Source organism: Oncorhynchus mykiss, chromosome 19, assembly GCF_057628025.1.
Source record: "Oncorhynchus mykiss isolate SJ-2025 chromosome 19, ASM5762802v1, whole genome shotgun sequence".
Classification (NCBI taxonomy): domain Eukaryota; kingdom Metazoa; phylum Chordata; class Actinopteri; order Salmoniformes; family Salmonidae; genus Oncorhynchus; species Oncorhynchus mykiss.
The window spans coordinates 67,420,010-67,441,302 of NC_143040.1; the positions used below are offsets into that span (position 1 = coordinate 67,420,010).

Genomic DNA, 21,293 nt, shown 5'->3' on the forward strand with positions numbered 1-21,293 from the left:
TCATGTGTTGGTGCAATGCAATGTTGTTGTCTTTAGGTCTCTCTTTATGTAGTGTTCTGTTGTCTCTCTTGTTGTGATGTCTGTTTTGTCCTATATTTTTATTTCATTTATTTTGTATTTCCAATACTTGCCCCCGTCCCCACAGGAGGCCTTTTGGTAGGCCGTCATTGTAAATAAGGATTACGAACAAATTCTTATTTACAATGACGGCCTAGGAACAGTGGGTTAACTGCCTTGTTCAGGGGCAGAACGACAAATTTTTACCTTGTCAGCGCGGGGATTTGATTTAGCAATCTTTCAGTTACTGGCCCAACGCTCTAACCACTAGGCTACCTGCCAATATATGAGATATTAGATATTAATGTCACATTCATGTCAAGATATGAAACGGATTCATTTAACTCACATAGCTAGAATGATTCATCTAACTCGCATAGCTAGAATGATTCATCTAATTCACATAGCTAGAATGATTTAGCTAACTCACATAGCTACAGTAGAATGATTAATCTAACTCACATAGCTAGAATGATTAATCTAACTCGCATAGCTAGAATGATTAATCTAATTCACATTGCTAGAATGATTCAGCTAACTCACATAGCTACAGTAGAATGATTCATCTAATTCACATAGCCAGAATGATTCAGCTAACTCACATAGCTACAGTAGAATGATTCATCTAACTCACATAGCTAGAATGATTCAAATGACTACCCAGACTATTTGCATTGCCCCCCATCTTTACACCGCTGCTACTCTCTGTTGTTATCATCTATGCATAGTCACTTTAATAACTCTACCTACATGTACATATTACCTCAACTAACCGGTGCCCCCACACATTGACTCTCTACCGGAACTCCCCTGTATATATTCTTGCTATTGTTATTTTACTGCTGCTCTTTAATTAATTGTTACTTTTATTTCTTATACTTATCTGTATTTTTTAAAACTGCATTGTTGGTTAGGGGCTTGTAAGTAAGCATTTCACTATAAGGTTGTATTTGGCGCATGTGACTAATACAATTTGATTTGATTCATCTATCTCACATAGCTCTAATGATTTATCTATCTCACATAGCTCTAATGATTTATCTATCTCACATAGCTCTAATGATTTATCTATCTCACATAGCTCTAATGATTTATCTATCTCACATAGCTCTAATGATTTATCTATGTCACATAGCTCTGATTTATCTATCTCACATAGCTCTAATGATTTATCTATCTCAGATAGCTACAGTATAATGATGAATCTAACGCACAGCTATAATTATATATTTAATTCACATAGCTATAATGATTATTTTAATTCATATAGCTATAATGATTAATCTAACTCACATAGCTACAGTGATTCATCTAACTCACATAGCTACAGTGATTCATCTAACTCACATAGCTACAGTGATTCATCTAACTCACAAAGCTATAATGATTCATCTAACTCACATAGCTACAGTGATTCATCTAACTCACAAAGCTAGAATGATTTGTCTAACTCACATAGCTACAGTGATTCATCTAACTCACAAAGCTATAATGATCATCTAACTCACAAAGCTATAATGATCATCTAACTCACATAGCTATAATGATTAATCTAACTCACATAGCTACAGTGATTAATCTAACTAACAAAGCTATAATGATCATCTAACTCACATAGCTATAATGATTCATCTAACTCACATAGCTACAGTGATTCATCTAACTAACAAAGCTATACTGATTCATCTAACTCACATAGCTACAGTGATTCATCTAACTCACATAGCTACAGTGATTCATCTAACTCACAAAGCTATAATGATCATCTAACTCACATAGCTACAGTGATTCATCTAACTCACATAGCTACAGTGATTCATCTAACTCACAAAGCTATAATGATCATCTAACTCACAAAGCTATAATGATCATCTAACTCACATAGCTATAATGATTAATCTAACTCACATAGCTACAGTGATTAATCTAACTAACAAAGCTATAATGATTCATCTAACTAACAAAGCTATAATGATTCATCTAACTCACATAGCTACAGTGATTCATCTAACTCACATAGCTACAGTGATTCATCTAACTCACAAAGCTATAATGATTTGTCTAACTCACATAGCTATAATGATTAATCTAACTCACATAGCTACAGTGATTCATCTAACTCACAAAGCTATAATGATCATCTAACTCACAAAGCTATAATGATCATCTAACTCACATAGCTATAATGATTAATCTAACTCACATAGCTACAGTGATTCATCTAACTAACAAAGCTATACTGATTCATCTAACTCACATAGCTACAGTGATTCATCTAACTCACATAGCTACAGTGATTCATCTAACTCACAAAGCTATAATGATTCGTCTAACTCACATAGCTACAGTGATTCATCTAACTCACATAGCTACAGTGATTCATCTAACTCACAAAGCTATAATGATCATCTAACTCACATAGCTACAGTGATTCATCTAACTCACATAGCTATAATGATTAATCTAACTCACAAAGCTGGAATGTGAGACGCTGATACGTTGTTGGTTCACGACACACTGTAACATCAAATACGCGTGATAGATAGACAGCTCCTCAATGTCACATTAACGTCTAATCCATTACGCTGTGTGTTAATAGTCACACTCTAAAGCTCCTGTGCACCTCTTCCTGCCTCTCTAGTTACAAGTTAGGTTTCAAGAACCAGACAGGTCTTTTTTCGCTAAGCTGTTTTCCATGGCTTGTCAGCTTTTTAGCCCTCTTCTTCTTTACTGCGTAGTTTTGTGTCAGTGCATTCTTTGAACCACTGGCTTTCTTTCTGCGTGTTCTATTTGTGGGCATCATTGGGAAAAGTAAAGCTTCAGGGGCTACAGCGACAGTGCTCTCCATATATAAATATATATATACAGTGCCTTGCGAAAGTATTCGGCCCCCTTGAACTTTGCGACCTTTTGCCACATTTCAGGCTTCAAACATAAAGACATAAAACTGTATTTTTTTGTGAAGAATCAACAACAAGTGGGACACAATCATGAAGTGGAACGACATTTATTGGATATTTCAAACTTTTTTAACAAATCAAAAACTGAAAAATCCTGCGTGCAAAATTATTCAGCCCCCTTAAGTTAATACTTTGTAGCGCCACCTTTTGCTGCGATTACAGCTGTAAGTCGCTTGGGGTATGTCTCTATCAGTTTTGCACATCGAGAGACTGAATTTTTTTCCCATTCCTCCTTGCAAAACAGCTCGAGCTCAGTGAGGTTGGATGGAGAGCATTTGTGAACAGCAGTTTTCAGTTCTTTCCACAGATTCTCGATTGGATTCAGGTCTGGACTTTGACTTGGCCATTCTAACACCTGGATATGTTTATTTTTGAACCATTCCATTGTAGATTTTGCTTTATGTTTTGGATCATTGTCTTGTTGGAAGACAAATCTCCGTCCCAGTCTCAGGTCTTTTGCAGACTCCATCAGGTTTTCTTCCAGAATGGTCCTGTATTTGGCTCCATCCATCTTCCCATCAATTCTAACCATCTTCCCTGTCCCTGCTGAAGAAAAGCAGGCCCAAACCATGATGCTGCCACCACCATGTTTGACAGTGGGGATGGTGTGTTCAGGTTGATGAGCTGTGTTGCTTTTACGCCAAACATAACGTTTTGCATTGTTGACAAAAAGTTCAATTTTGGTTTCATCTGACCAGAGCACCTTCTTCCACATGTTTGGTGTGTCTCCCAGGTGGCTTGTGGCAAACTTTAAACAGCACTTTTTATGGATATCTTTAAGAAATGGCTTTCTTCTTGCCACTCTTCCATAAAGGCCAGATTTGTGCAATATACGACTGATTGTTGTCCTATGGACAGAGTCTCCCACCTCAGCTGTAGATCTCTGCAGTTCATCCAGAGTGATCATGGGCCTCTTGGCTGCATCTCTGATCAGTCTTCTCCTTGTATGAGCTGAAAGTTTAGAGGGACGGCCAGGTCTTGGTAGATTTGCAGTGGTCAGATACTCCTTCCATTTCAATATTATTGCTTGCACAGTGCTCCTTGGGATGTTTAAAGCTTGGGAAATCTTTTTGTATCCAAATCCGGCTTTAAACTTCTTCACAACAGTATCTCGGACCTGCCTGGTGTGTTCCTTGTTCTTCATGATGCTCTCTGCGCTTTTGACGGACCTCTGAGACTATCACAGTGCAGGTGCATTTATACGGAGACTTGATTACACACAGGTGGATTGTATTTATCATCATTAGTCATTTAGGTCAACATTGGATCATTCAGAGATCCTCACTGAACTTCTGGAGAGAGTTTGCTGCACTGAAAGTAAAGGGGCTGAATAATTTTGCACGCCCAATTTTTCAGTTTTTGATTTGTTAAAAAAGTTTGAAATATCCAATAAATGTCATTCCACTTCATGATTGTGTCCCACTTGTTGTTGATTCTTCACAAAAAAATACAGTTTTATATCTTTGTGTTTGAAGCCTGAAATGTGGCAAAAGGTCGCAAAGTTCAAGGGGGCCGAATACTTTCTCAAGGCACTGTATATCCACAAGAAGACATGTTTAGGTGTGAAAGAGTACGGTGCACCAACAAATGGAGGCTGTTCTGAGGGCATATGGGGGGTGGTGCAACTCGATATTAGGAAGGTGTCCTTTACGTTTTCGTTTACTCTGTGTACACTGTCTACAATAGGACAAATACAAGCGCCCATGCTAAAACCAGCTTTTGTTTTCTGTTACAGGGAGGGCCTATGCCCCAGAGTTCTACTATGACACGTACAGTGCGTTGTGGCAGAACCGGCCCAGGGTCTACGGCTTCAAGCTACAGTGGACCCAGCAGAACCCGCTGTCTGTGGACCGCATCGTGGCCTACCGACTGGGGATCAAACAGGTGAGCAGGGCCAGTTAGACCTTCACCTGGACTTTTCATGCTCTAGGTTTTGTCAAAGTTTCACCTTTTTAAGGTCTACTTTTGTCTCAAAGGCGAGAGCAATTGTCTGTAGCACACAGTACTTCCTCCTTCTGTTGTCACCCATGAGAGTGAATGAGGTTTTGTCATTCTAGCCAAGTAGTGACTTTGACAGTATTCATTGCAGCAAATGTCCTTATTTTGCAGTATTTTTAATTTTTTTTGCAGATAGAGCTAAACACCAAGAATATACTGTAGTCATTGCAGAAATATGATCCTGAGATCTAACATATTCAATCCTGCTAAATGCCTGTGCTTGATGTACTTGTGAAGACATTAGAATTTGTCCTTTCTGACTGTGTGTGGCATTCTGCTGTTGGGGGTCACCCCCCCCCCCCTTTATAGACGAACTAGCTGAAAGCATTTAATTTATTTTAAGCAAACCCCCACCCTCCTCCTTGTCTGTGGTGTTCCGGTTAGGGATGGCATTCCGGTTGTCAATGCCGTCTTCTCCGTTCACCATTACTTCTCCCTCACCTTCAGCACTGTCAGCGCACAGCTGGAATGACAGAGTCCTCAGCCACTTCTAATGGCGTCACACGGCATGATTTATTCCCCGTCAGGTTTTGTCATTGCCTGGTCGCCACCCACCGGCGCTCAAAGTCAACACTAAGTCAAATAAAAACATTCAACTAATTTTTTCCTTATTTATTTCAAAACAAACTTCCCAGTCTTGCATGCTGTTAGTCATCACTGCAGGGCACTGAGGACATTTAGACTTTTATTTCATTTATTTATTTAGGTTCTGTATACAACGTCAGGTGTTCTGCCCAGTGGCTCCACATATTGGGGTCGACTTTCTCTCACACGACACGCTCAGCGATATTTTCAGCACAGTGAAGCACATTTTCACTGGCTGCACAGATTCTTTCAGACTCGCAGGACTGTTTATAAAACACTCGAGCCGGGTGTCTTTTCACCTGGGAGGTGGTGCATCCATATCTGTATCAGCTCCGTTCTGAGTGAACCACTTGTGTTCATTCGCCACAAAGCATTGTGAAAAGCAGCTAGCTATTGTTTCTCAGTTCCTTCTTCTTGCTAGGTGTGCATAGGGAAAGGGACTTGACAGTCGTTGCGATATAAGAGTCAGCAACATAGCAGACACCTGGCTAAGAGCAGGAGGTGAAGGAGAGGAGGAGGATGGGAGGGGGGAAGAAAGAACAGGAAAGGAGTGAGGGCAAGAAACTAATTAACAACTTCACCCAGAGGGGAAGAGCTGCCCAAATAAGATAAGGTGTTCAGTGAGGAACCAGTGATGGAATTCGCTGGAACAGAGGTTAGCTGTGTGGGCCGTGATTACATGTGCGTGAGACGCGTCTGAAAACCACACAACCAGCATCTGTCAGTGGGGGAGGAGAGGTGGCTGCTGGGTAAAAAGAGGACGAGCCTTGATGGACTCTTTCAGACTCATCACATTGCAGGTGCCCGGTTGTCACTGTCCCTGTCAGCCCCTTTCTTGTTTAATGGATAACGCTCTCTAACCGGCTGTCTTTGGCGATGGTAGCACATTATCTAGAGCTTTTATTGTGCTTTTCTTTGCCAGGTTCAGTACAGTGGTTTCCTGGATGAGGCCCATCCATCATGGAGGCATGGCTGGTCTCTGCTCTCTCCTCTCTGCCTGGATTTGGTACCTGCTGTTCCCCTGTTCCCCTTCCCTCCTCTCCTCCTTTCTGCCTGGCTGGTCAATCCTCCCCTCTGCTCTCGCACTCCCTTTTTTTCTCTCTCTCTCTCCTCTCTCTCTTCTCTCTCACTCTTTCTCTCTCTTCTCTCTCCGATCCCTCATTATCTCTCTCTCTCTCTCTCTACTATTGCTCTCTCTCTCCGATTCCCCTCTTACCTCTCTCGCTCTCTCTGCTATAGCTCTCTCTCTCTTTTCTGTTTAGTGGCTCACACATGACATTTCCAGGACACCAGCCTGCATGGGGTTTAACTTAACCCTCCTAAGGGCAGACTGGACTGACTGCAGAGTTAAGTTCACTCTCCTAGTGGGTGATGTATGTAGTGTGTGTAGTGTGCGTGTGTGTGTGTGTGCGTGTGTGTGTGGTGTGTGTGTGCGTGTGTGTGTGTGCGTGTGTGTGTGTGTGTGTGTGTGTGTGTGTAGTGTGTGTGTGTGTGTGTGTGTGTGTGTGTGTGTGTGTGTGTGTGTGTGTGTGTATGTGCGCGTGTGTGTGTGTGTGTAAATCCAACAATTTGCCAAAATGACAGATAACAAGTCCTATTGTTTGAGCAGAATCGGTCTGCTGTTATTCTGTCTGTATTGTGTGTCGTTTAATAGCATTGTTTTGATGAATAATGAAACTCTCCTTTCACTTTTTAATCACTTCCACCATTCCAACATCATGGCTTTGGCATCACGGACACAAGACACTTTACGTAGTGAGGAAATCATACAGTATAGCTACCTCGATGATGAGACGCTGCCATTATTATACGCAGTGGTCCAAGGACATGCTGATTCATTCTTCTAGTTATTAGCTGACCAATAACAGAGTCACTTCAGCTGGGGAGGATTTGGCGTTGGCAGAGACCGGGCTAACTAAGCCTATGTATCTCTATCTTCTGTTCTCATCGTTGATAACAGAAGCTGATCAGATACCAGATGGGTTAAGCCATTTGGGGGTTCGGGGATCATCCCAGGCTACCTAGAAGGGTTGCAATTATATGGCCCCAGTGTTACAGCAAGTAGGAAGTAGCATCCCATTCAGTCATTCTGAGGAAGAAAGGGAGGGAGAGACGGTGAGGAGGAAGGAGGTAGGGGGATAACTTCCTCCGTCACGCTCTCTCTCCATGCTCCCTCTCTTTTAGTTAGGGGGCCCAGAGGTGTAGCCTCGTTCCGCCCCTCACTCCTGCTGATGATAGGATGGGAGCCCCCGCGGTGTCCTAATGTTGGCTGTTTCCGATCGGGCGACCAAGCAGGATGCCCTTATCTAATCGTGCACCCCGTATACGCCTCTGATTCCCGTGCCCCCATACTGTTTATCCGCTTAATTTCATCAATGGGGACTTCTCTTCCATCTCTCTCTCTCCTCTCTCTCTCTCTCTCTCTCCCTATTTCTCTCCTTCCCAACTCCCCATTCTCAGAATCTCACCCAGGCTGATATTTGACACATGGCTGCTAACAGCGTATTAAACTCTTGACAGCTCAGCGGACTTTGCCTCGACTTCACACATCGTGACGTCTTGCTAAGTATAATAGTCGAGGCGGTCGTTCTCTCGTTAAGTACCTGCAATTCATCTAGCATGTTAACAAGGCAATGTGTGACAACTAATTCACACTCCCCTTTACAACATTCACTCCCCCTGTTAGAGTTAGAAGTACTCGTAAAATATCCATGCCACAAACCGCTTTTCTTGTCCTTGCCGTACATAATAGGGTTACATTGCCTATTACAATATGTTCACATAAGTATTTACATTGTAGAATAGTGAAGACATCAAAACTATGAAATAACACTAATGGAATCATGTAGTAACCCAAAAAGTATTAAACAAATCAAAATATATTTCATCTTTGAGATTCTTCAAAGTAGCCACCCTTTGCAAGCTCTTGGCATTCTCTCAACCAGCTTCACCTGGAATGCTTTTCCAACAATCTTAAAGGAGTTCCCACATATGCTGAGCACTTGTTGGCTGCTTTTCCTTAAGTACCTTACTGTGATTGTTTTCTATTAAAATGGTCAAGAATAGCTTATTAGCTAAATATATATACTTAAGCAAGAATTTTGATAAGACTGTCTAGTAGTGGTCTGAGTGAGGGGCCTAATTGTAGGAGCCTAATGAGAGGGATCTGTAACCTGAAAATGAGCTGTTATTGGCAGAAAACCCCAAAACAAGTTGACATTTCAGGCCGTCTTTTCAAACAGCTCTTACACTAAAAGGGTGTTATCATCATTTTCAACATTTCACAGTATTATTCCAACCTCATGGTGTGGAAATATGTATAAAACACAGGAAAATCACAACCCTACTGCCGACAAAACCCTACTGCCGACAAAACCCTACTGCCCGACAACCCTGCTGCCCGACAACCCTGCTGCCAACAAAACCCTACTGCCGACAACTCTACTGCAGACAAAACCCTACTCCCGACAAAACCCTACTGCCGACAAAACCCTACTGCCGACAACCCTGCTGCCCGACAACTCTGCTGCCCGACAACTCTGCTGCAGACAAAACCCTACTCCCGACAAAACCCTACTCCCGACAAAACCCTACTGCCGACAAAACCCTACTGCCGACAACCCTGCTGCCCGACAACTCTGCTGCAGACAAAACCCTACTCCCGACAAAACCCTACTGCCGACAAAACCCTACTGCCGACAACCCTGCTGCCCGACAACTCTGCTGCAGACAAAACCCTACTCCCGACAAAACCCTACTGCCGACAAAACCCTACTGCCGACAAAACCCTACTGCCGACAACCCTGCTGCCCGACAACCCTGCTGCCGACAAAACCCTACTGCCGACAAAACCCTACTGCCGACAACCCTGCTGCCCGACAACCCTGCTGCCCGACAACCCTGCTGCCCGACAACCCTGCTGCCCGACAACCCTACTGCCGACAAAACCCTACTGCAGACAAAACCCTACTGCCGACAACCCTGCTGCCCGACAATCCTGCTGCCCGACAACCCTGCTGCCCGACAACCCTGCTGCCCAACAACCCTACTGCCGACAACCCTAATATTGACAACCCTACTGCCGACAACTCTACTGCCGACAACCCTACTGCTGACAACCCTACTACCCTGCTACCGACAACCCTGCTACCGACAACCCTACTACCGCAACAAGCTTTCGGCATAAAAGAAAGGAGGACTCTGTGTCTATACGTCCTGACACAGCATCGAGGAGAAATGCAACGGCCAAGTCGCCCGCTGTTTCCCCGCCTTGGCCTTCGAGTGCTCATAGCTTAGTCGTCAGCCTCGCCATTTATCAGCCTTCATCATCATCACAGACTTGACTATACATTCTGTTTCATCATCACAGATTGACTGTACGTTCGCCGTCATGTCAGTATTCGCGTGAAGGAGGAAAAAATTGAGTATTGGTCAAACAGATTAGAACTAACTCAAGGCTAATTGGTGCTGTTTGAATTATTTAGTGGTGTGTTTGCTGCGTCCGAGAGAGAGGCCTTGGATTGAATTCTCCCCAGATTATTATTTACTCAGAGTAAATGATTTCCCCCTGGTCTCCGGTGGATTTGAGGATGAGCTGCTGTATCCTGATGAATCGCAGAGGAGGAAAGTGAAAGACAAGAGGATGAGGATGAGGAGGAATCCATGAGAAGGAATCTTTCTTCTCTCTCTTCTCTCTCTCCTTCTCTATCTCCCTCTCCCTTTCTATCTGTTTTTCTCTCTTTCTCTCGTCTCTTCTCTCTCTCCCGCTTTCTCTCTTCTGTCTTTCTCTCTCATTCTTGTTCTGGTTCTCTACCCTTTTATCTGTTCTTCTCTCTTTCTTTCTCTTTCTCGCTCTCTCTATTTCTCTCATTCTCTCTCTCTTCCCTCTCTTTCTTCCTCTGTCTCTTTCTCTCTTCTATTCTCTCCCTCTCTCCTCCTTTCTACAACAGGATTTGGCATGATGATGGCATGAATGAGAAGTGAGGCTCGTTGCCATGGCAACACAGTTTTACCTCCAACAGGCAACATACATTGCTTAGCAGAATACAAAAGGGACAGAGCAGAATGTGAGGGAATAGTTTAGCTTATTAATTTGACTATTTTAAAACAAGCACACATAAAAATAGAAAAAGACATACATGTACAATAAAAGGGGGATCCCTAGTCAGTTGTCCAAATGAATGTATTCAACTGAAATGTGTCTTCCGCATTTAAAGCAACCCCTCTGAAATTCTACCTTAGTTGACATCCACGGCACCCGGGGAATACTGCCTGGCTCAGGAGCAGATTTTTACCCTGTCAGCCCCGGGATGCGATCAAGCAACCTTTTGGTTACTGGCCCAATGCTCTAACCATGAGGCTACCTAATCTCCGTGTCAGTTAAAAGTTTGGACACATTATTTATTCAAGTGTTTTTCTTTATTTTTTTTACCATTTTCTACATTGTAGGATAATAGTGAAGGCATCAAAACTATGAAATAACAATGTGTTAAACAAATCAACATCTATTTTATATGTTAGATTCTTCAAAGTAGCCATCCTTTGCCTTGATGACAGCTCTGCACACTCTTGGCATTCTCTCAAACAGCTTCACCTGGAATGCCTTTCCAACAGTCTTGAAAGAGTTCCCGCATTTGCTGAGAGCTTGTTGGCTGCTTTTCATTCCCTCTACGATCCAACTCATCCCAAACCATCTCAATTGGGTTGAGGTCAGGTGATTGTGAAGGCCAGGTCATCTGATGCAGCACTCCATCACTCTCCTTCTTGGTCAAATAGCCCTTACACAGCCTGGAGGTGTGTTGGGACATTTTTCTGTTGAAAATCAAATGATAGTCCCACTAAGCACAAACCAGATGGAATTGTGTATCCCTGCAGAATGCTGTGGTAGCCATGCTGGTTAAGAGTGCCTTGAATTCTAAATAAATCACTGACAGTGTCACTAGCAAAGCACCCCCACACCATCACACCTCCTCCTCCATGCTTCACAGTGGAAACCACACATGTGGAGATCATCCGTTCATCCACTCTGCGTCTCACAAAGACACGGCGGTTGGAACCAAAAATCTAAAATCATCAGACCAAAGGACAGATTTCCACCGGTTTAATGTCCATTGCTAATGTTTCTTGGCCCAATCAAGTTTCATCATAGCGCTTGATGGTTTTTGAGACTGCACTTGAAGAAACTTTCAAAGTTCTTGACATTTACTGGATTGACTGACCTTCATGTCTTAAAGTAATGTTAAAGTTCTCTCCCATACTATGGACTTGGTATTTTCCCAAATAGGGCTATCTTCTGTATACCACACCTACCTTGACACAACACAACTGAACTGCAAAGGGTGGCTACTTTGAAGGATATAAAATATATTTGACATTTTTTAAATACTTTTTTGGTTACTACATGATTCCATATGTGTTATTTCATAGTTTGAATGTCTTCACTATTATTCTACAATGTAGAAAATAGTACAAATAAAGAAAAACCCTTGAATGAGTACAGTAGGTGTGTTCAAACGTTTGACTGGTAATGTTTGGTGGATGACATGGCATTTTGTCTGACTGTGTATATAACCATACATAACATGATCAGTATGATCTACTCTCTCTCAGCATCTCTAAGCAGTAAATGGGGAAAGGTGGGTGCATTTGTATTGAGGACATAGGCATTGAGTCCGATTATGATCATAATATGACCACCATAACATAACAGTGGGAATGAACATGACATGGAAAATGAATGGCTGTTACCTTCTCTACCTCTGCCCACATTGCAGGTAAATCTTCAAAACAAGCCAAATAACATCTGCGCTTTTACAATTTAATTCGCCCAATTTTATGGCTGTGTCTGAGTCTCTGCCATACACACTGGAGAGGATGAACAAAACAGGCATATGTATTCCCTCGCTGCTGATGTTTGAATATAAAGGTCAGCGTTGTAGGAAATGAAATGTCAGGCTGGTGGAGGCAGGAGGAGGAGGCTGGTGGAGGCAGGAGGAGGAGGCTGGTGGGATAGGAGGAGACTGGAGGAGGCTGGTGGGATAGGAGGAGACTGGAGGAGGCTGGAGGAGGCTGGTGGAGGCAGGAGGAGGAGGCTGGAGGGATAGGAGGAGACTGGAGGAGGCTGGAGGAGGCTGGATGAGGCAGGAGGAGGAGGCTGGTGGGATAGGAGGAGACTGGAGGAGGCTGGAGGAGGAGGCTGGTGGAGGCTGGTAGAGGCAGGAGGAGGAGGCTGGTGGGATAGGAGGAGACTGGAGGAGGCTGGAGGAGGAGGCTGGTGGAGGCTGGTGGAGGCAGGAGGAGGAGGCTGGTGGGATAGGAGGAGACTGGAGGAGGCTGGAGGAGGAGGCTGGTGGAGGCTGGTGGAGGCAGGAGGAGGAGGCTGGTGGGATAGGAGGAGACTGGAGGAGGCTGGAGGAGGAGGCTGGTGGAGGCTGGTGGAGGCAGGAGGAGGAGGCTGGTGGGATAGGAGGAGACTGGAGGAGGCAGGAGGAGGAGGCTGGTGGAGGCTGGTGGAGGCAGGAGGAGGAGGCTGGTGGGATAGGAGGAGACTGGAGGAGGCTGGAGGAGGAGGCTGGTGGAGGCAGGAGGAGGAGGCTGGTGGGATAGGAGGAGACTGGAGGAGGCTGGAGGAGGAGGCTGGTGGGATAGGAGGAGACTGGAGGAGGCAGGAGGAGGCAGGAGGAGGAGGCTGGTGGGATAGGAGGAGACTGGAGGAGGCTGGAGGAGGCTGGTGGGATAGGAGGAGACTGGAGGAGGCTGGTGGGATAGGAGGAGGCTGGTGGAGGCAGGAGGAGGCTGGTGGGATAGGAGGAGGCTGGATGAGGCAGGAGGAGGAGGCTGGTGGGATAGGAGGAGACTGGAGGAGGCTGGATGAGGCAGGAGGAGGCTGGTGGGATAGGAGGAGACTGGAGGAGGCTGGATGAGGCTAGAGGAGGTTGGAAGAGACAGGAGGAGGCTGTTGGAAGCAGGGGGAGACAGGAGGAAACAGGTGGAGTCAGGAGGATGTTGTTGGAAGCAGGGGGGAAATGGAGGAGACGAGGAGGTTGGAAGAGGCTGGAGGAGGTTGGAAGAGGCAGGAGGAGACAGGAAGATGCTGCTGGAAGTAGGGGTAGACAGGAGGAGGCACGAGGAGAAGGTGGGGTAGGAGGTGGCAGGAAGGAGGAAGCTGGAGGAGGCAGGAGGAGACAGGAGGTGGCAATTGGAGGCAGGAAGAGACTGGAGGAGGCAGGAGCAGGCAGGAGGAGGCTAGAGGAGTGAGGAGGAGGTATCAGAAGGAGGATGCCAAGGGTCGTGCTCATGCTGGAGGATGTGTTAAAAGTCAAGTGCTGTCTCAGATTAGGTCGACGGTCCCTTGTGCTTCTGGGGGTGAAGTGTTTGAACGGCAGACTGAACTGATAACTTCCTAACATCTCAGCAACATGGGACCTAAACTGGAGCGGAAGAGCAGTGTAGTGCTCTTTTAGATGTTAGGGGTGTTAGTAAAGTACATGCTAATGCCATTTACACTACACATGAGTTTTGTCTCTTGAGTGACACAGGCCTATGCCTACAGTATATGTATGCATAATTGGTAACCCTTTACTTTCCTGCAGGTATAATGCATTGGAATGCTGTTATAATGTTGTTATAAGACTTGTGACATGCATGTACTGTATGACCCTTATAATGTCTGGTTATCCTCTCATAATGATCATACATCCTTTCTCTATAACAATCCAGCCTTGGTTTCATGCTGAAACCATAGATACATTCTTAGAGCACATACTGTAGTATTGTACATCTCTACGGCTCAAACTCCGTGTGGATAAAAGAGCAGGCAACAAAAAAAAAATGTCCCTTTAAGAAAAATATGTCCCTTTAAGAAAAACATGTCCCTTTAAGAAAAATATGTCCCTTTAAGAAAAACATGTCCTGGTAAGAAAAATATGTCCCTTTAAGAAAAACATGTCCTGGTAAGAAAAATATGTCCCTATAAGTAAAACATGTCCTGGTAAGAAAAATATGTCCCTTTAAGAAAAACATGTCCTGGTAAGAAAAATATGTCCCTATAAGTAAAACATGTCCTGGTAAGAAAAATATGTCCCTTTAAGAAAAACATGTCCTGGTAAGAAAAATATGTCCCTTTAAGAAAAATATGTCCTTGTAAGAACTGCAGATGTGGAATTAGGAAGCTAGCCGAGGCAATAGATGTAGATGTCATTAGCTGGGTAGCAGGGACGTGCAGGAGAGAAAGTGGGCCTCACAGGTTCCCCCGCTCACTTCCCACCAGCTCCACTCTCCATTGGTTGAATTCTGGGTTTGACCAGTCATCTTCTATTTGTCGGCTGCCAGGCCCACTGTGACTCACTCAGCTGTCACACGAGACAACGTGGGCCTTGGCACCCTGGGAAAATGGCGAGCGTGCCAATTGTCGTAGCTAAGATCAACAGTGATTAGCCGCACAACATTGCTCGGGGGTTGGCCACATAACCAAGTTTTGTTGCATCTCTGGCATGGAAAGACAATTCATTGAGATGGCGTTATGAGTTATTACTGGTAATACATTGAAAAATAGTCACTCTTTGTAATTTGGAGTGACGGGATATGAATATAGATGTTGAATAAAATGATTTTATTTTTGAGCCGTTCACGGTTTGTTTGACCTAATGTACAGTTCGTAGAACTAATAATGATGTGAACAGCAGGACGGTTGATTATTTTTGTGATATAATATAGTTGTGTTTGATGTTAATTTATAGTGTTTGTCCTCAACTGTCTCTAACGCAATACATCTGGCAAGCAAGGCAATAGTACAGTCCATTGCTTTATACTTGAAAACATTGGGCCTCACTAAAAGCTAGATATTGTATTGTACTCATATTCAGCCTATTGTTATATTTTGAGGCTAATCCCTTTTGACTAGTGCACTGGTGTTTATTTTTCTAAGTACCTGAAGACTGAGGGAGTTATGTGGTGGTGCGTTTAATTTGACATGCTTAGCTGGTTCTAGAGGAACCGTGTGACTAAGAAACCAACAAGGGAATTAAGAAAGCTTTTTACATTAAAACATACATGGTTTAAATTATTCCTTTAATATTTACATTCAAATACACATGGCTTAAATGATTCCTTTAATAATTACATTCAAATACACATGGCTTAAATTATTCCTTTAATAATTACATTCAAATACACATGGCTTAAATGATTCCTTTAATAATTACATTCAAATACACATGGCTTAAATGATTCCTTTAATAATTACATTCAAATACACATGGCTTAAATGATTCCTTTAATAATTACATTCAAATACACATGGCTTAAATGATTCCTTTAATAATTACATTCAAATACACATGGCTTAAATGATTCCTTTAATAATTACATTCAAATACACATGGCTTAAATGATTCCTTTAATAATTGCATTAAAACATATACTCTTTAAATGATTCCTTTAATAATTGCATTAAAACATACACGCTTGAAATTATTCCTTTAATATTTGATTTGAAGATGCATGTCTCTGTCTTCAACCTGTTTGCTATGCATGTGAGAAGTTAATTGGGAGATTCAAAGAGCTAGAGCATCTTATCTCATCTCAATGCTTCCAGCACGGTGGCACCTCAGCTCCAACAAGGTGTCTGCTCTTCCGCATGTATGACAACTTCATAACTGTCACCTATTCATGAACAGATTGCCTATCTTCTAGTCTATTGTCATAGCAGCTCTAGTTTGTGTGTGTGTGTGTGTGTGTGTGTGTGTGTGTGTGTGTGTGTGTGTGTGTGTGTGTGTGTGTGTGCATCCACACACACGTCTGTGCTTGCGGTATTCAAATGCATTTGTTAATGTCTTTCTTTATGTCTGCCCGAAGTACTATTCATTATGTTGAGCTGGTGTCATTTGTGATTGATCGAAAACAGTAGGTCACAATGAAAGAGACAATTCATTATGAAGTTTCACAATAGATTTCTTGGCAGGCTGTTTTATTTGTAAGAAAGACTGAAATGAAAAGCCGTAGTGATAGACGGTACTGTACAACAGAGTGTACAGGTATGACAGAATCTGCTCACACAGCATTGGTCTGGTCTAGCGACTGCCAGCTCTGCGCTACCCATGATGCCTTGCAGGCGGGGATTTGATCCCCAGTCCTGTCTTTTCTGTCTGCACTCCCCTACCTCTGTCCCACCCTCTAATTTAACCTGTCTGTTACTATAACAACAAAATATGAAAGACAAGAAAAATTGCCATAAATTGAAGTGGACACTTCAATTCAGTTAACTTCCTTCCAGCCCAATGAAGTAAATCTGTTAAAAGCCACAGTTTACAACTGCTCAAAGAAATGTCACGATGCCACTTACGACTGTCAGTCAGGTTGATGGAACTCGTAACGTCTTCCATAAAGATGTGTTCCCCGCGACAACAGAGGCAGCTGTTCTGGTGGATGTTGGTGCTTAGTGTAAAATGTGTAACCCCCTCACCATGCGGTGATTCACTACATTGTAAATCAGAAATGGATGGGGTGTTCACTACTGTGAGACATTGTAAACCTGGGCTGGATGGGGTGTTCACTACTGTGAGACATTGTAAACCTGGGCTGGATGGGGTGTTCACTACTGTGAGACATTGTAAACCTGGGCTGGATGGGAAGTTCACTACTCTGACACATTGTAAACCTGGGCTGGATGGGGAGTTCACTACTCTGAGACATTGTAAACCTGGGCTGGATGGGGAGTTCACTACTCTGAGACATTGTAAACCTGGGCTGGATGGGGTGTTTAAAGGAGGGAAAGAGGTCTTGTGAGGACTCCCAGGCTGCCTCCTGATTCTCCACCCTTCTCCCTAAATGTCCACATCCAGTCATGAATTAAAAAATATTAGATTGGTGTAAATATTGGGGGATTTTCCACCATTTTGTCAATCCATGACTGGAAGTGAACAAGTGCATACTTAGGGAGAATAGTGGATAATCAGGACGTAGCCCCAATCTCTCTAGGGGTTGCCTTCATCTGTCATTACTCCAGAATCACACAAACTAGCATCCAGCTAATTGAGGGCAAACTAGCATCAAGCCAAGTGAGGGCAAACTAGCATCCAGCTAAGTGAGGGCAAACAAGCATCCAGCCAAGTGAGGGCAAACTAGCATCCAGCTAATTGAAGGCAAACTAGCATCCAGCCAAGTGATGGCAAACTAGCATCCAGCCAAGTGAGGGCAAACTAGCATCCAGCCAAGTGAGGGCAAACTAGCATCCAGCCAAGTGAGGGCAAACTAGCATCCAGCCAAGTGAGGGCAAACTAGCATCCAGCCAAGTGAGGGCAAACTAGCATCCAGCTAAGTGAGAGCAAATTAGCATCCAGCTAATTGAGGGCAAACTAGCTTCCAGCTAAGTGAGGGCAAACTAGCATTCAGCTAATTGAGGGCAAACTAGCTTCCAGCTAAGTGAGAGCAAACTAGCATCCAGCTAAGTGAGAGCCAACTAGCATATAGCTAAGTGAGAGCCAGGATAATCCCTCCAACTGACCGGTGAATATATGTATATTTTTTCCCCTTATTTTACCAGGTAAGTTGCTGAAAGAAGAAGCTGATTACGCAGCATGATTATTACACAGTGCTGGGAACAATATAAGGCCACTCTAAAATGGTGCCGTTTTGTCACACAACACAATGCCACAGATGTCTCAAGTTGCCAGAGAATTTAATGTTAATTTCTCTACCATAAGCTGCCTCAAATGTCGTTTTAAAGAATTTTCTAGTACGTCTAACCGGCCTCAGAACCGCACACCACATGTAACCACGCCAGCCCAGGAACTCTACATCCGGCTTCTTCACTGATGAGTATAAAGCCCTTTTGTGGGGAAAACGAATTCTGATTGGCTGGACCTGGCTCTGAAGTGGGTGGGACTATTCCCGCCCTGTCCCACCCATGGCTGTGCCGCTGCCCAGTCATGTGAAATAGATAGATAGATAGATAGATCAATCCATAGATTGGGGCCTAATTTATTTATTTAAGGTGACTAGTTTCCTTATATGAACTGTAACTCAGTAAAATCATTGAAATTGTGGCATGTTACATTTATATTTTTGATCAGTATATAATTGGTGTCCGTTTTGGGTTTTAAAATGTGTTTATTATGATCAAGTTCGATCCCCAATGTGAATTAGTTTAAAGTTACATTTGTCATCACACAGGACCATGTGCTGACTTAGATCGATCACGGGCCAGCAAGCTACTAGGAGACTCTCAGGCACAATAAAAACAACTACATTGACCGTGATCCTTATGGCCACTTTCACCATAATCCTTAGGCCGTCAAGGATTATGGATATACTGACAAGATACCTGTCTCTCCACCCAAACAATGGGAGTCGTTGTCCACAAAGCGACACAACGGGCCATCTAGCTCCCACCTATCCTTTCTTTGGATTGGTGGATACATCTCATTATTGTAATAATATTTTGAATATTCAATTAGGGTTTGACATCAACCAACTGTATTCAATAGAGAGAGATGCTATGCTACTAGCCTCATTTCATTAATGTATTTTTTTTATTTAACTAGGCAAGTCAATGAAGAACGAATTCTTATTTACAATGACGGCCTAGGAACGGTGGGTTAACTGTCTTGTTCAGGGGCAGAGCAACACATTTTTACCTTGTCAGCTCAGGGATTCAATCCACCAACCTTTCGGTTACTGGCCCAACACTCTAACCACTAGGCTACCCGCTGCCCCTATATCCATCCCGAGACAACTCCGACCTCGAGTATCAAACAAGCCACTCATTTTTTGGGGACCAAATTCGACACTCATTGACCTCCATACAAAAACTCCTTGCATGGTGGGCGAAACAACAAAAAAACACCACCTACTGGAGGGAAACAGATTTTCCATCGAGTTGGGCCTCTCTCTTCCTCTTCCTCTCTGGTGCCTTTCAGCCCCATTCAGCAATATGTCTCGCTTCAAATTCAAATACTGCAAGAGCCATCGGGGGTTTTTCATTGGAACACGTGGATGACGTCAGTAGATATCACTTTCTACTGGTTGTAATGTCTATGGTTAAATCAGATCTAACTTTATGGTAGCCGGCGAAACTCAACTCCACATTACACGATGGACTAGTGGTCGACTAGTGGTGGCCGACTGGAGCTCTGGCGTTTTTTATAAAAACCTAGTGATTTCAGCACCAAAAGAATAGCACACAATTACACAGGACATTGTTTAGTCGGCTAACTTTATGGTAGATGGGACGAAGATCATATAACCAAGTGGAGGCTGTAGTGATGGTTGCCCTTCCTTGCAAAATACGTAATCCATTCAAGTGTATCCTATTAGTTTCCTTTCACCTTGAGTTCAGAACGTGGACCAGTAGGAAGTGATTATAATGTGTCGAGTTTGGCCTATGTGCACTTGTAAAAATAAGCATTGGAATTGATTTTAATGATTTTCCAATAAAATATTCCTATGTGTTGTCTAGACGGGCCAATCGAGGTGGTGGGAGCAAGAGATCCCCATGGAGGGAGCGATCGCCAAGGGCGAGCTGATCACCCACAACCTGACGGAGCTCATCAAGCCAGAGGCCTACCTGGTGCGCCTCACCCCCATCACACGCTTCGGGGAAGGAGACTCCACAGACAGAACCATCAGATACAGTGGTGAGCGGAAATCATTCTCTGTCTAGTTGGGCGGCCTGGACAATGCTCTATTTGGAGTTAATTGTACTGTACAAAATCTACTTGGCCTTCAGCACTGTATATTCTTCAGTAGGGTCTAGCATGGCCTTGTATGCTCACAGTTCTATATGGTGTTAATGTATATTGTTGCATATTGTGTTGTATTTTGTTGTATAGTGTACAGAATCCCCCTCAGCATTGTACAGTAGAGAAATAATTTTCTTCAATAAGGATGTGCAGTTGAAGTCGGAAGTTTACATACACCTTAGCCAAATACATTTAAACGCAGTTTTTCACAATTCCTGACATTTAATCCTAGTAAAAATCCCCTGTCTTAGCTCAGTTAGGATCACCACTTTATTTTAAGAATGTGAAATGTCAGAATAATAGTAGACAGAGTGATTTATTTCAGATTTTCTTTCATCACATTCCTAGTGGGTCAGAAGTTTACATACACTCAATTAGTATTTGGTAGCATTGCCTTTAAATTGTTTAACTTGGGTCAAACGTTTTTGGGTAGCCTTCCACAAGCTTCCCACAATAAGTTGGGTGAATTTTGGTCCGTTCCTTCTAACTGAGCTAGTGTAACTGAGTCAGGTTTGTAGGCGTCCTTGCTCACACACGCTTTTTCAGTTCTGCCCACAAATTTTCTATTGGATTGAGGTCAGTGCTTTGAGATGGCCACTCCAATACCTTGACTTTGTTGTCCTTAAGCCATTTTGCCACACCTTTGGAAGTATGCTTGGGGTCATTGTCCATTTGGAAGACCCATTTGCGACCAAGCTTTAACTTCCCGACTGATGTCTTGAGATGTTGCTTCAATATATCCACATTATTTTCCTACCTCATGATGCCATCTATTTTGTGAAGTTCACCAGTCCCTCCTGCAGCAAAGCACCCCCACAACATGATGCTGCCACCCCCGTGCTTCACGGTTGGGATGGTGTTCTTCGACTTGCAAGCCTCCCCCTTTTTCCTCCAAACATATCGATGGTCATTATAGCAAAACAGTTATATTGTTGTTTCATCAGACCAGAGGACA

The 21,293-nt window shown here is 43.5% G+C and overlaps 1 protein-coding gene across 1 annotated transcript in view; it reads left to right on the forward strand.

The window, feature by feature from the left end:
- Positions 1-21,293, forward strand: part of LOC110498192 (MAM domain-containing glycosylphosphatidylinositol anchor protein 2) — a 185,227-nt gene that overhangs the window by 138,858 nt on the left and 25,076 nt on the right. Inside the window, exons 10-11 of the mRNA XM_036955189.2 lie at positions 4,753-4,901; positions 20,056-20,233. Coding sequence (XP_036811084.1) covers positions 4,753-4,901; positions 20,056-20,233 — 327 coding nt within the window. The remainder of the gene's footprint in view (positions 1-4,752; positions 4,902-20,055; positions 20,234-21,293) is intronic.